Source organism: Gymnogyps californianus, chromosome Z (assembly GCF_018139145.2).
Source record: "Gymnogyps californianus isolate 813 chromosome Z, ASM1813914v2, whole genome shotgun sequence".
NCBI lineage: Eukaryota > Metazoa > Chordata > Aves > Accipitriformes > Cathartidae > Gymnogyps > Gymnogyps californianus.
The window spans coordinates 65,962,918-65,979,931 of NC_059500.1; the positions used below are offsets into that span (position 1 = coordinate 65,962,918).

Below are 17,014 nucleotides of genomic sequence, written 5' to 3' on the forward strand. Positions count from 1 at the left end.
ATCTTGCAGATACTTTCGCACAGTATCCCACTTTAATGTAAGTGGCTAATCCAATCTGCAGCTTCTTGGATTACAACCAACACTTCACAAGGTGTTCTAATCCCTAGAAAGTTTTTCTTTCATCAAGGAGACCTGGCTGTACAGCTGCTGAAGATGCCACACTTAGTCCACAGGGACTCAGACAGCAAAACTCTCCTCTTGCTGAAGTTTGTCTTTCTGGACCTCGTCCTTCAGATGCATCTGGCATCACACGCCTCCTCACCAAGTATATTCCCTCTCTCAAATCTCCTAGTCACTCCCTTAATGGAAGATTCCTTCTTTGTTCTCTCCATGTTAGTCTGTCACACAAATACAGAGGCGTCTTTGTGCTTCCACAAACATGGATAACTTGGCATGAACGTATAGCAGTTCCTTTGGCTACAGAGACCGCAACTCAAATTGTCATTTGGTTTGCAATTATGAAAGTGGCATTTTCTCCCCACCCTGTGCCACTGTGTGGGGCATTTAAATTCCTTAAACTTGATCTATATGATGCTGTATCATCATTTTACACTATTATTATTTAATCAGTTCTATCATTTATTATAATTTCATTACACTCCTTTCTACAGTTCACTTAAAATGTAACTTTGTACAATGCAATTTTGTCTTTACCATCAATCTGATCATAGTCCAGCTTCAGCATGAACTCTGCTTTAATATCAGCTATAAAACAATACACTTTAATGGTATTTGTGGGTTTCAGTGTTAGGAATTTAAAAAAGGTTAAGGTGACTTTTTCTTCCACAGTGCACAGTTCTTTAGAGAGGCGTTATAGACGTGAACATTGCATCTAGACTAGGTTATGTCTACAATTAGTTATTTTAGAGTCTCACAGTAAATCTAAAAGTCTTTTATACTGTGTAGAGAGACAAGTGTAGAAATTTGGCAAAGACTACACTATATGGTCTTCTTATTAAATACATATAAAATACTCTTACATTAGTTCAGTAACATGGAATGAATTAGTGATGACTACTAGTGAAAATGTGAATTTGTAGAGTTCAAAAATTTCTATAGGTATCACGTGTCCTGGACAAAACAAATGCTGTGATCGTCTAACCACGTGTCTTCTACGAGAAGCCTGTACTCCCACCGTCATCTGCTGTTCCAGCAAAGTCACAAATGGGTTCCACATCTCTGCTACGCAAATGGAGGGGTCCATTGAGAAGCCACTGGAAGTTCTCCAGTCTTCACTACAATATTCACACTAGTATCAGGTCTCCTGATCATTTATCCCACTGTGGGATAAGGACGTAGCAGAGTTCCTTGTTGCAGGGGACATACTTATGTCTCCTCTTCCCTTCTTACATTAGAGGCCCCAGCCCTGTTGATCTGGAGAAACAAAACGGTAAAAAAATGGATAGCAAAAGTCTTTTGTGATATCACGATGAAGGATATTAAGACATATGACTTGAACATCTGTCTTGGTAATTTTGGATATCTGTATTCAATCTCTAAAATTCAACAAATTTGAACTTCTTAAATATCTGCTAAATAACCTATGCTTAACCCCTATATGCTTTTGTTTTTTAACTGCATAAATGGAAAAATAAACGGAAGTCTTCAGAAGAGAATGCCTGCCACAGAGCCTCTGGAAATGTCACGAAGAATCCCCCATAAGCCTAGTGGAAGGTGAGAAGCAGCCATATTTACAATGCACGAACTTGCCTTCCATGAAGAGCAATGCTGTGACCAGCATGCTACATAACACCCAGATGCGAAAACTTGTATTTACCTGATCTAATTCAGTAGCTGAGATTTAATTCATTGCACAAAAAAAGGCTCCTTAACCTCTTTATACAACACATCTGACTGTTTGATCTATTAGCACCCCCTTTTGGTCAACTGTTGGAGACATGTTAAAGAAAACCAGGTATCACAGCACAGGTGATCAGATCACAACATAGAGAAGAAACAAAGTCTTGAAGAAAGCCTTATGTGCCTCATGAAAAATGAAGGCAGTCATTAAGAAGTAAGTCTAAATGGTGTTTTCAGTATTCTGGTAGTGAATGACCAGGGCACTAGTAGTTGTGAATATACATATATGCAGAAGCACAATCTGTAATGAACCGTTCAATACATTGACAGATAATCATTCCTAGAAAACCAACCTTTTTTAATATTATGGCATTTATCAGGAATAATAGAAGCTGCACAGCATACAGCCACTATAAAGACATTAAATTCTCAACAAAAAGAACATGGAAACACTGCCAGCTCAGAACTTCTACAGCATCCAACATAGTCACACACTGCTATTAAGTAGACTAAAAACAAATCAGTATAATGTTCTCTCATATAAAATACAGACATTAATGATTGCCTGTTACACAATGTCAAATACAGTACAGATCACAGTATTCAGCCCCAATATAATGCATTTTTATAAAGACAGCTTGTAAAGTTGAACTTCTGAGAAATGAACTTAAACAGAGTGGGATAATACTTCCTTGGTATTAGATTCACTATTGTAATTAAAGTGATGAAGACTTAACAGAGTCAATGGTATTTTATTTTTACCAGGATACATTTACTATTCTTATTACATCCCAACATAAACAAAATATGGAACATAATGCCAAACACTGCCTGTGAAGACCATGTAGTTCTATTTTGTAGAATGAACTGCATGAGTAACTTCTAGGTTTGGAGGAAAAGCAAGTTCCGCATTTATAAATAATTACGTTCTCAGACAATATTGACACATCATAATTTTTCCTTTGCCTACAAAATGATGTTAAATTATAAACACAGTAAATTATGTTTCTGAATGGATGAAAGGAATACCAATTTATTTAATCTAAACTACTGAAATTTCTGTATTAACTGGCAAAAAAGATCAAAATTGAAATAGAAATATATAAACACTGCTTCTACTTGCTAAAAAGTTCATATGCAAAATATTTCCAGGTGCGTGCTTGGAAAACAGGGCAAGAACTGATTGTGCTTTTCTGTTAGTCAAATCTGCATTATGAAAAGAAGTAATTGTCATATAAATGTACTGAATAAACATGAAAATAACTTTAAGCATTTGACTTGTGGCTTGTAACTCTGCATCTTCAAAGCTAAATGTTAAGTTCACCTGCCTTTAGGAATATTGAGTTAAATTTTCAAGTCGTAAATACTTCATTAAGTAGAAAACAATCAAATTGTAGTTATTTTAAGTTCTACTTTAATTATCCCACAGATAGAAAAACGTTATTGGTGTATCTACAGACAACCAAGGTATCAGCTGAACCACAGCACCACGCAAACACAGCTGTAGTCCTTCCAGAACTACCATAGGACCACATAGCCACTCCTGGCATCCCAGTTAAGTCCCCAGGACAAAAGTCAGCTCTGTTAAGACACGGCTTGAGTTGCCCACCATCAGTTTCCCTCATTTAAACAGCTTTCTCAGGGTCAACAAGGAATGAGGAAGGTTAGCTCTGACTTAGTGCCAAGCCTGCACTGTCCCTGACTCAAACAGGGCCCATCTGAGCTGCTCTCTAGCCCGCTAATTGAGCTGACACCACCAGGCACACCACAAAGACCAGCACAACCCTTCAGAAGGCTCTGCAACAGCCAGACAGTAAGCACAGACAGGCTCAACCTACTCCGGCAGAGCTACTCAGGTGTCTCCACCATGATTTTGAGTGCTATGCCGCGTAGGAGCATTAATTAGGTGGGTACATCCACAGCACAAGCACACACACAATGAATAACAGCTTGAGCTGAGGAATAGTTCAGGCAAAAATCCACAGAGCTAGCTTGGGTTCAAGTCAGCACACCCGGAAGTGAGGACTGCACATCCTGAAACAGTTCTCTGCAAGTCCCAGGCTGATACCAGACTGTTTCTCAATGTGCTTGGACGTAAACTCAGTCATTATTCGCAACTAAACTTCTGAACAAAGTCATACCAGTGCTTCTAGACCCCCATATGCACATGATTCCTCGTATGCCAGTGGTCTCTCCCAGATTACAGCAAACAGACTTGAAACACTTTTGAGAGAGGGGCTTAACATGTTAAGAATAAAATGACCCAAAATTATTTAAATATTTTCGTAGTAGAAATCATAAAACTCATTATGAAAGGAGATCTGGTGTACTACTTTTACAGCAATAGAATACATATAAGATGTCCAACTGCTGTCAGGTGACAGGAGGTCTGAACTACTGCCACCAATACAGTTGCTGATCAGCACTTTCATTTCATGCTACTCTCCAAACCAGAAGACTTAATCTTAGAAATTAACCTCAGATCACAATCTGAGAACAGCAGGTTCCCTGTGAACCAGTGGAAACCTCTTGTAGGCAAGTCAGCCAACAGGCAAATAATACTAGAAATGCTACACAGCCCACATCAACTATCAACTCAATTTTACATTATCTAGTTAGAAAGCCTAATAAAGTTAAGAAGGAAGAGGGAAAAGTTATATAGGAGGAAAGACAAAACACACAGGTGACATATTTGCTCTGTTTGTGCTTTCTAAATGTCAAACTTCTCCCCACACATACACATTCAGGCATTCATACAACTAGACAATAACTAAAAACTGTGCTCTCTTTATAGCAAGAACAATAAAAGTCAAAGAGTTTAATTCCAAAACTGTGAGGAATGAAACTAATGTTCCACAACCCACCTCTGTCTTAGGGAAGTTTATGTATTTTGAACAAGAGCCTTTGAATCATGTAAAATTAAACAAAAATAATGAGTAAAGATTCCTCTGTGTTTGCAAACTGGTTTATGGGATACTACGGTCCTGTATTTCATCCCTATCCTTTCCTCTTGATTTAGCCTTTCTATTTGACTGCACTTACATGCTTAAGTAATACTTATTCTAAATATAAGGTAATAACAAGGTCTGTAAAATATGGCATATAAATAAAGCCAACTTCTTATTCAATACCCTCAAACACTTGAGCTGTAAACTACGGAACTAAACTATAGCACAAAAAAGAATCCTTTAAAGTGTTACTGGAAAACTACATTTTGGTTTATAATGGTTCACAAAAGTCAATGAAGCTAGTTGGCTAGTAAGCCTCAGTTGTTGGGCAGCTATGAAGAAAAGTATTTAAGAGCTATCTATTCATTTATGTTTGTAGTAGTTCATAAAAGCCACTCAGAGACAGCCAAATGCCTCACAAATGGAATGTGACATACAGAAGCAGGTCACTTTTCAGAACTGTATGCTCTCAGCATTGTTCTAGGTCAGAATGGGATAATCTAGATAATATTATTGCATATGATTTTATTTCACCCTTGCATTGTCCACTTTGCATTGTCTCAGCCACCTTACTCTTCATTTTCCTTCCCGACATCAAGCTTTTGTCCTCAACATCTCTTCAAACTGTTACAGTTCGACACTTATCAGGTACCTTACCTAGTCTCCATTATATCACACACCTTAATCACACCACAGCCCATTTTTTAATTCTTCTGCCTCTCTGCATCGTTCCTTTGTTGACATATTTCCAAATTCCTTTTCACACACCTCTGAGTGGAAAAAACCCCATGATATTTCAATAAATATTTGCCTACTGAATTACATGCAGAAAAGATACACCAATGGTGCCATCTTACATGCAAGAAAATAATTTGAGTTTTCAAGTCAGCTTGTGCTCTAATTACCAGCACCCATCTCTCCCCATGTATAGATGCTGTGGGACTGTGCCCTGGTCAGTGAGGGCACTGTCTCTGCTGGGATTACCCTCAGCTTCCAGCTTGCCTTACCTTCAGGAGCGGCCAGCCCTTGCTGCTCCCTGACACTTTGCTAGTCATTAATTTCTATCAAATTCAGTTTTTTCCAGTGTATGCAATATATTTGCACTTGGTTTTCAGCCTCATTACTTTGCAACCAAAGCACAGGACTTAATTTTTATGTAGTTTCTCTATAATGACCAATTTTAAATCTTATCTCTTTTTAAAAATATACCAACCACACAGGTTTTTTGTTGTGGGTACCAGTGTGATTAATTAGCTTCTACAATACACATCTGTCTTTAGCTTAAAACAAATGGTTGGCTGCAATGTAAGCAACCTATGCAAATGCTCCAACAGAAGTTTCAAAAAAATTATCACACCAAAACTTTAACTGCTATTCTACATGCAAGTGCAAGTAACAATTACATGGCACTAGTTTGGGGCGGGGGGGGAACCCCACATTCTTTCTTCTAGAGAGTACTGTATCAGCATCTGCAGCCTTGGGACAACAATTCTTTAAACTGATGAAGGATAGATCATTGTGTGTTACAAGAGTAGTATAATGAAACTTCCAAGCTACTTAAATGAAGTCTACTTTAAAAGAAAGCTTGAGTGCCCTGTTGTTCCATAATTATCTTACTTCATCTTCTTTCCATTTACCGCTATTTATTAATGTAAACACACCTTACAAGCATTTTTGGAGAACTCTCCTTTGAGAATAAAAATAACCTCGTCAGCTACCCTATTTGTGTGTTCTCTTGTACTCTTACTTATACACTGACCTTCTCCTCCTCCACTGGTACTATTCTTTCCTTCTGCTAGTCTCTTTTCATATTCTTACTATCTGAGCAGCTATTAGCTCTCTGAAAGGAGACTGCTAGCCTTGCTATTGCTCACTCTTTTCTAAAGTGGAATAAACCCTTAAGGCAAAACTGGTGCTTTAAATGCAAACCTTATTCTTGAACTCCAGTTCAGACAACAACATTCAGATTATTTGTCTTTTTCTCTGGTAGGCACAATCAACACTGACATATGACAAAACATCACTGCTGCAGAATTTCCCTTCAGATAACTTATGCAGCACATACAAATACTCCTTGAATACATGACGGAACAGTCAAAGCTACTGCATGAAAAGCTCTGCGTTTTTTTCCTTCATTTAAAATATAGTTGTTCTACTGAAAGTAGTAAGCCACTTGCTTATTCTTGGGTCTTTAAATAGCCACAAAATACTTCTCTGGTTTTATAATGAAGGATGGTACTTCTGAACATTATTGACATCAGATGCAATATCCATAGAAATCTCTACTTAAAACTACTGAAATATATAGAAAAGATGAAAAATTAAACAGTTATCCTCTGCAACAAAATTTTTATTTGGACTTTAATACAAATGGCATCACTAACATTTAGTAGAATGTTACTTTATTAGACTGATAGCAAATGACAACATCAGAAGAAGTATTTACATACAGAGCATATATTCATAAAAGATAGGTCTTCAAATATTTTATATAAAATACATCAAATCTGATTTTTAAAAAATAATGAATAGAAGCTGTTTATGAAATCTTCCATGTTAACACTCCAAGAATAAGCAGCTGCAAGAATTGTTTGCCCACACACATTCTGGAGCTGCCTACAGCCTGTCTAGATGAGTCAAAAGTTAATTTACTTCCTCAACTTCAGTCACAGTTCAAGGGAAGATGAAGACAGGCAGAAATTACTGCAGCTAGAAAGTGGTTTGTTAACAAAATGGTACCTAAACATACTGTTATACTGCCAGGAGGGAACAACTGCACTTTGAAACTCAGACAGAAATATGCCATTCATTTCTTAGAAAATATGGAAATATGCATTATAAAGAAGGTAATGTTAATGTTACCTACTAACTTGCCTCCTGCTAGTTTAACAATGTCTTTTATTAGAAACAATAAAGGATGTGATCTTAAGTCAGTTTGGAGGTATACGGTGTAACACAATCAGAATCAAATTCTTACAAAAGAATTTTAAAACCTTATCAAAATCCACTGTATTGTCATGAGAAAACATGTACATGGCTAAAACATATGAAACAATAAGCTCTTAAGCATTACACAAATTTACTAAAACTATTAGTATAAAGGAAATTTTTTTAAACTTGAGGTTTTTTCAAACTATTTGTGAGTAGGTTCAAGCTTCGCTGCTAACTATATAAGCCTCTCAGCATTTCCATCTCTTACAACAGACAATTTCATCTATGACAGATAATCTGGCCAACAACAGAAAAATCAATAGCTGCCTGGCAGGGTGGGACATCTTTAATTTCTAGTTTTTCTCAAAATACTAAAAACTTAATTTCAGGTCCTATGTTAATAAAACAAAAAAAACAAACAAACAAAAAAAAAGAGGCAAACAGACACGGTTCACTCTCAAAGAACCAAAAATGCACAAGTTTAAGAACTGATATTTTCCTGCATCACAAAGAATTGCATAAAACATAGTTACTAGGAACAAAACTGTGTGTTAGTCCCAGACAGAACTAAAGAGTGATACTGCCTTCGTATCTCCAGAAATTCACCTTATGCCTAACACTGTTTTCAAGCATGCTTAAAGTTCACAAATTCCTTTAAAAAAAAAAATTGACAGCAACAGTCACAAGGTTGGGGATGATGAGAAATTATTACCATACTAAGTAGATGATTTGTCCATAGAATAAGTTATACAAAGACGTCAGCAAAAGCAACATTCAAAATTGAGAATGCAGATAAAAGTTAAAAATATCAACCATATTAACTGTAACTAGTGTTTCCATCCTCACTGTTCATCAACATGTGCTTAACAATAGGCGAGATTTCCCACAGTGCCACAAGGAAGATGTATTACATTGGTCTAATACACTGAGAACTATGTATTGGTCTAATAATTTCTACTGTTGATTTGATTTGCATTTATTTCCTCCCCAAAAAAAGAAGTAGCAGACACTGATTTTGCTTGTGTCTAGTTGTAAGTGAAAGGCCAAAGCAGCATGTTATTGAGGTAGATGGTAGCAATTAAATTCTCAAGTTACTTCAGGTTTTGGAACTTAACTGCTTCTGAATCTCACTGGCGCATTTTGATAGTGCCTGTTTTTGTGAAGAACAGCTTTGAAAGTGACAGTTCCTATCAGTCAGGAATACAACCCAACCCAACTGTCTTCTGGGCTTTTCCAATCATATATAAATATTGCATCAAGTTGAGATGTATAATGGAATAACAAGGTTAATTGAGTCATAATGCTCAAACCTACATTGGGCAACATCAAGATCATTTTTGTAACCCAAAAAGTAGTATTTTTCCAGTATGAGTTAAACCTGCTGAACAGTATATATTAAACCACCACCACTAAAGCAAATTTTACTATTTTGTTAACCTAGATTTGAAATTCTCTCTATTGACAGCTGGCATTCAAATTCCCCTTCTCCATGTATCCATATGGCATTTCATAATCTTTCTATCAATTTCTTTATTTATTTGACAAAAAAATGTGCTTGAAGTCATTGTAACAAGTTCTACAAATACACTTCTCTTGAACTTCGAGATACCAAATATTTGGTATTAGGAAATAACAACAAGAAAGACTTTTCCATAAAAAACTTCCGGGTTTTGTTTTGAAAACTAAGTAAGTGTCATTTTCAAACACAGTGCCAGAACCTATTTTAAATTGTTTAGTCCCTGAAGGAAAGTATTATGTCCTTCTGTTTTAGGACACTAGTGCCAACAAACTTCACCTCTACCCTCCAAGGCTTTTTTGTTTGTCTTTTTTGGTTTTGTTTTTGTAGGGTTTGGGGTTTTTATTCGTATCTCTACTCCTCTTCAAATCTTCAAAGTAGAGAGAAGATTATGAGGTTCTCAGATGAGTAGATTTAGGGAAAAAGTTATTCTAGCATGTAATAACACTTTTTTTAAAGATACGCCAAACTTTAGGTAAGTGACCTGCAGTTCTGAGCCCACAATGACTAGTTGCCACAGAGCTGGTAAGAAGAGCTTTCAGCTGTTCTACTGCAGAAGCAAGCACATCGCTTATTTACTAGTTATCTTTCAACACAAACTTACCTTAAACATCTGTCTGCTTGCCTCTATTAAACCTTCTCTTGCTGAAAAGGCTGTCATTCCTCCCCTTTTGGGTTTCTCATTCCAAAAGTGAAGGAACCAAATGTAATTACAATAAGTCACTCCACGTTATATGCCCAATAATGAACAGCAATTTAAGAAGCCTCATCAGGAACATTTTGTTGTCTTAACACCTGCTCTACTTACTTCTCCATAATTACATTACAAAAATAACCGTTTCCAGAACAACACATCTCTCCCTTGTCCCCATTCTCAAACTTTGGCTCTCCCAACCTCTTTTCCCCTTCTGCCCCTCTTACTTTCATGTCTTTCTACCCATTCTCTTCCTCACCTAGACCAATACTGAGAGTACTTGAACTTTAAGAAACATTATGGGAATCCCATACAACTTTAAGAACAAGAAGGGATAACAGTTTTAAACTGAAAGAGGGTAGATTTATATGAGCTGTTAGGAAGAAATTCTTTACTGTGAGGGTGGTGAGACACAGGAACAGGTTGCCCAGAGAAGTTGTGGATGCCCCCTCCCTGGAAGTGTTCAAGGCCAGGTTGGATGGGGCTTTGAGCAACCTCCTCTAGTGGAAGGTGTCCCTGCCCATGGCAGGTGGGTTAGAACTAGATGATCTTTAAGGTCCCTTCCAACCCAAACCATTCTATGATTCTATGATCTTGATCTTAGCTCACTAGGAGACAAGTTGTGCATTAGAAGGCTAAACTACATGATACATGGTATTTTTCTCTTTTTCATCTCTCTGTGACAGAATTCTTCACTGTGACAGCAACATCCTACTGCTCTAATGTTTCAGTACATCCAACATCTTCATTCCTCCATGGGGGCTTTCCAAAGCTTCCTTTTTCCATTTTAAAGGAAACAGGGAGCACTCCTACACCCTACTTCCCATAATGCCAAACAGAGAAGCCAAAAGCAGGAAATCTAAAACACCATTCTGGTTCACCAGAGCCACTCTGACCTCATAATAAAGGTGCATATCCATGAACAACACACCAGTCATGAATAAGACAGTATGTTGTTGTCCTGTCAACTCCTACAGGACAGAAGCAAGTAGTGATGGATTAGCAACTTTGAGATCCTACAGAAAGTACTGCAGAAGGACTCAAATCATCCTACTTGTCAGAAATCTCCTCCTCTCTCCCTCAAAGCATGCAAAATTGATGGGGAAGGAGGGCCTGCCTTCACAAGAGCCAGACACCAGATCATCATCAAAGGACATGTGACTATAAAAAATAACCGCGGATGATGCTTTCAATCACAGTGAACATGCAAGATTTGGCTGCTAGACCCTCTCTTATCCACACAATCATTATTTGAACAGTGTGGACAGAGTCAAAGGGAATGGGTTTTAAATGAATTATACACTTAGATATATGGAACATCTACTTCTACCAAACTACTGCTTCAGGCTGTCTGCAAGATCAGACGAATGCTCACTACTGCCTGGAGTCTTGTTTTTAAACTTATACTCATTAAGTGTACAAACTGCAGTGTTGTTCATCTTTTTCTCCCCTCACTATGTCCATTTGTCTCTCCATATCTTTCACCTTGAGTCTGCTCCAAACCTCAATGTCACCACAATCTTATGACCAAAAAAATCCCTGAAGTTTTATTCTGCATTTCAGTTTACAGTTGTACTACTGTGTTGTAAGATAGTTTGATTCACTGTACTTTCTCTGATATGCATTAAAACCTAAATAGATATTCAAGATAAAATTGTAAAATTCAAGTTAAATATATATTATAAAAGGTCTTTTTCCCCTATGAATAACCAAAATGAAACTATGTATAAACACCACTTATACAGCAAGGGCAAGACCTCAAAAAACTTTTTCTCCTGGTCTTATCTTGAAATTTTATTCCAGGTACTGTTTGCAGATGCCGTTAGCCATTGGAATTAATTTTGAAGAAGTTAAATGCTGCAGAACTAATTTTATTATTAACGAAAACCAAAACTTCTGATGTGTCTGAACCTCACACCACCACACATACATTATCCCACATACAGTATATGAGAGTAAGTAGCAGACACGCATTACAGCTGGATGAAATAATAAGTAATACAACTGCTGCAACATGCTACTTATTCCAAACTTGACAAAAATGTCACACTGGCTAGCACTAACACTGGCTAAACAGTGCTTCTATCAACCAGATGTAGTCAGAGCTTTGTGCATCTTTGTGTAGCTCTCTGGTCTACCCAGATCTAGATCTGGGAAGTCTATTAAGCCCTATTTTAACATACAGCTTAGTATGAACATGCAACAAAAAAGCCAACACTATTTTGAAGAAACAAACAAAAAAACCAAACCAAAACAAACAATAACACAAAAGAGTAAGCTAGTTATCTTGGGGGGGGGGAACTTTTTTTGAAAAGTTAATAAACATTTTCTCTATTATTCATGAAAGAGCAAGACAGAAAATGAAACAGGTTTCTTCTATAAGTCCTTTATTTTACCACAAACATGGCTTCCCCCTCTTTTTACTGAGGTGGAAGCTTGCTCATGTATACGATAACTCAAGAATAAGATTTAAATGGCATCCCAGGTTTCCTCATTCTCTTGAGCATATAGCATGAATTGAATAACAGGCTTTCTACTACACAAGTGTCCGTAATTCTTTGCTTTCATAACCTCAGGTATCCATTTACAATGAACCAGCAAAACACTTGCTATCATGCTCAGAGTCTTTACAATAGAATTACAAGAGGAAGGTAATACATTTTGAAGAACCATCATCTATCACTGAAAAGTGACAAGAACAATCCATTATCATTAAACGTAGGGACTGTGTGGCCAGGTATTACACCTGCACAGACAAAATACTCTGCTTCTGCAACAGAAATTAGTATCTTTGTATCCTGACTGCAATACCTTGTGAAATAAAGGGACTCTCTGAAATACTAAGCATTTTTGGAACAAATAGCTGATTCCCAGTTCAGTAGAAATTTTTTTTAAGTTTTCTTTTCCCAGCTCCACCTATCCGTATTTTCTAATGGAAGGAGAAACTGCAGTCTTCCCCAAGACAAAGACATTTAAAAGTCCCTCCTCTACTTTCCTTCAATTCACATGAAACTTAAAGAAATGTAACTGTATTATTTAAATTACACCCCTTAATCAAATTTTGGCTGCAGACAACTAAGAGGTAAAATTGAAGTAATTAGGTAAGATAGACAAACAAGGTACAACTTCCCTCCTGAAGAGGTCAAACTCAGAAGAGCATGTTCAACATAATTTCGAGCTCTTGAAACTCTAACAGATCTTACAGCATGAAAGCTTCAAAACTGTGATGTAAGCAAAGGAGGCACTTCTACTTTCTGTATCAGCTAAAGCCATCTGCTGATGGCCTGTTAGGCTCACCACCAGACAATAATGATGGACTCAGTAACCACTGCTTCAGTGATTTAAACCAGGCACAGAGAACTTCATAAACATATGAGGAATGCTGCTGTATGTTCTCTTAACTTTCGACTGAATACTTATTTCCTTGTTGCGTTACCAGTAACCAGTTCAGAATCATCAAGCAGCTCAGGCATGCATATTTTGAAGTGCTTAAACGTGTACTGATAAATTCAATCTTTGCATTAGAGGATGTCAAATATTTGTAAGAACCAAATACAACTCACGGAAATCAGAATAGAATCTCTCTTGTGACTATTGGAAAGTGATCTTGGGAATTGTTTTCAAAATCAGAGGGCAGCTGTATTATTCTGTAATTGAAGTTCTGAAAACTGGAGAACTATCAGAAGTTTCACATGCAAAAATCTGCAAAAGCCACTGCAAATAAAACTACTGCTTGAAGGTTTTAACTTTAATCCTACAGTGCTCAAACAATGAGCTGTATTACTCTCATAACCCAATTTAGGCAAATAACATGAAACTGTAATTTAACCAGGTTGTACCAAACTTGACCAAACCTTACTCTGAATCTGAGTAAACAAAAGCATAGTGGTGAAGTGACGGAAGAATCATTCAAATGCCCTCACTGTTGACAATTCCAGTATCTTCTTCAGTCATCTCCTAAGAACCGTGTTAACTTTTATTGTTAGTAATTCTAATACCTATATTTACTTTAAGACACACATTTAGCATACTGGTATAGTACATTCTTTGTACAGATTGACAAATGCACAGACTACTCCAATAATAAATTAGACAGACAAAGACTTTAAATATACTCTGAATTTGTTGTAACAAAGAAGCTCCTTGAACCAAACTGTATCTGTCAAAATACTTTTCTGAAAGGAAACCAGTATTGCAGGATCTGTATACCCAATTGCAAGATCTGCTGCAAACCATTGGCTTCTCAAAGAAGTAGGTTTTTCAATAGTTGCTGATCATTGTAACTGGAAAATAAGCTTAAGTGGTTTGTATTATAAGATCATTCATAATTCTGTGAGGTAGGGGAGTTCCTTTATCCCCTTTTTACAGAATGAGATGTGAGATACTAAAGATAGAACTGGGATTTGTATACTGCCAAGCTTTGAGGCATCTACCTGTCTACTGAAATTTATGATATTGGAGTCATGCAGATTTCTGGTAAAATACAAAGGATTATACGGTATATAAGAAAGGTATCCACAAAGGAAAACAAACCAAACAGCTGCTTTCAAAAAGCAATAGAAAGTACAGAATCAAAAGATACACTTTCTCCCATGCACCTCTAGCTAATTTTACTACCTCACTATGAGCTGCAGGAAGACACCTTGAATTTAAAATTTAGAGCCCTGAATCCTTTTCTGTAATTATGTACCTTGATTCTCCCTTCCAAGCAGGGAGACTGCAGAGGCTGCTTAACAATATTTTTCATATGAAACAGTAACTGAGAAGAGGAAAAATGTAAGTTTCAGTGCCTACGTCATCAAGAAAATAATTACTTTACAAAAATTATGCAATGAAATGACAGCCTTAACCATTCCTTCATACTGCCAAAACCGTCTTGTTCTGAAACCTCTTTTCTTTGTTCCAAGGAAAAGTTTATTCTCACTCTTCCAACATGCAGTGATTGCAAAGACATGTAAAACTTTAAATAAGAGAGACTCTTAGTGCTCTTCTCTGCCTCTTCTCCAAGAAATGTGCAGATTTATGATCAGGCCACTCTCCTACGGAACGTGAAGTGTTAAGTTACAGTCCCTCTCAGGCGAGTATCTTCAATCTCCTTCTTATTGAAAATATTAAAGGACACTAATTGTTCAGTCTCCCTCTGTGGCAGGGAAAGAACCTAAGGCACTATTTCAAAGAAGAAATTTCCTGGAAGAAATGCCAACTTAAGAGTCCCTACCTCACATGCTGTTTATTCCCACCCCTGCTACATCCTACTATTTGTTCTGGAATAACTGCTTAAAAGGTAGAATCGCAAAACTTTAAAACAAACAAACAAAATTATTTTTAACTTGAATCAGCTAACTGATCCAATTTACCACATGCCACAGGCAACAGTTGTGTCAACACCACAGAGGACTAAAAGAAGGGCACAAACAAGCAGTCAAACATGAACAGTAAGTTTCTGCATTAGCATAGAGGAATTCCCTAAATTCGTATTCACAGATTCCAAAGCATTTTTATGAGACTGAGGATTACTCTTCAGCACTGTAAAACAGATGCCATTTTAAGAAGGAGGAAGCAGCAGTAACGGATAGGACAGTCAGAGCATAAAAAGTGGGGAAAAATAGTACGGCCATAGTTCTTCTTTCTCTCTATGTGTGTGTATATACAGCTTTCTGTGTGTGTTTTTATATATATATATATATATGTATGTATGTATGTATGTATGTATAAAGACCCCACAGATTTTAAAAAACTACTGAAACTATCTTGTATGTATGTTTATACATGAAGGTTTAAGTAGCATGGAAAAGCAAACCCTCCAAATCACAGTTAATGGCATTGAACTATATTTTTTCTCCTGACTAGAAGGAAGTCTCACAAAAACCCAAGTCCTGTGACATGCACAGAAGTAAACACATGCACACATCTTCAACTAGAGGTTGGGTCACGTACTGGACTTTCAATACAGGTCTCTCCATTAAAGAAACAAACAGCTAAGTGCCACCAAAAATTATAAAGAGATTTCCAGCACTACTTCGAGGAATCAGTGAAAGAGTAGCTACGTACCCCCTGAGAAAAGTAACAGATCTTGGCAAGGGGATGGACAGGAAAAGCTACAGGGTACAAAATAGGGCAAAGGCGTGCAAATCTCCGAGAAGACTGTGCTGGCGGTGGAAGGAGCCATCGCCCTCTCGGGCTACCTGGCAGCGAGGCAAACGCTGCCTGCCACGCCGGGCACGGCGGGGCTCCTCTGCCGCTTCGACCATCTCCCGACCTCTAGGCGCCGCAAGGACACCGGGCGGGCGGTCACAATGAGCAAGACAGCAAGGACAGACACGCACAGCCCCGGAGGCAGGCCTCGCCCAGGCGCCCGCTGGCAGCCCGGCCGCCCCCCGCTCGCGGCGGGGTCCTGCGCGGCCCCCCCCGGCCTAGCGCCCGAGGCGGCCGCGGCGAAGCCCTAGGCCCGGGCCAGCCTCCTCGGGAGCGCGGCCGCCCCCGCGGGCCGCCGCCGGCGGGCCCCTGGCCGCGGCGGTGCCGCCCGGCCGGCGGAGCGCCCGCGGTGCCCGTTACCTGGCCGGCGACAGGCGGGCCGCGGCGGCCCCGCTCCTCGCGACAAGGTGCCTCAGAGCCGCTGACATTGAGAGAGCCGCCGCCATGACGCTTGCCGCAGCCGCTGGGAGACGGCGGCGTCGCAGGGCCAAACCTCCTCCGCCCAGACAGGAAACGCGAAGGCGAGGGCGGAAAGAGGGAGCCGGAGGGGCGGGCAGGGAGCGGAATAGGGTGCGATGGAGAGAGGGGTGGGGAAGGGGAGAAGGTAAAGGGTGGGGGCTGCTGACACCCCGTCGCCAGCACTGAGGAAGGTCGGGCCTGATGCCTCGTGGAGGAGCCATGCATGCGTTTGGGGTGCAGGCGCCCCTTTCCCCCAGCTGTGCGTTTGGCCCAGAAATGTTTTCTGGCACGTTCGGGTGTGGCGTCATCTTCTCGATGGCAGAGGACAAAGGCCCCAGGAGGGATGTCACAGGCCTCCGGGCTCAGCGGCCTCACTGACCCCCTGGCAGAGTGGCTGGCCTGGCCAGTGTGTGTGTCTCCGGGGCTGGCCAGCAAGGCAGAGAAGGCATGGCAGCCTCTGAGCCCTAGTGT

General features: G+C 39.1%; 1 protein-coding gene across 1 annotated transcript in view; it reads right to left on the bottom strand.

Moving 5' to 3' along the window:
• Nucleotides 1-16,530, bottom strand: part of NDUFS4 (NADH:ubiquinone oxidoreductase subunit S4) — a 49,596-nt gene extending 33,066 nt beyond the window's left edge. Inside the window, exon 1 of the mRNA XM_050913268.1 lies at nucleotides 16,445-16,530. Coding sequence (XP_050769225.1) covers nucleotides 16,445-16,530 — 86 coding nt within the window. The remainder of the gene's footprint in view (nucleotides 1-16,444) is intronic.
• Nucleotides 16,531-17,014: the final 484 nt, after the last annotated feature.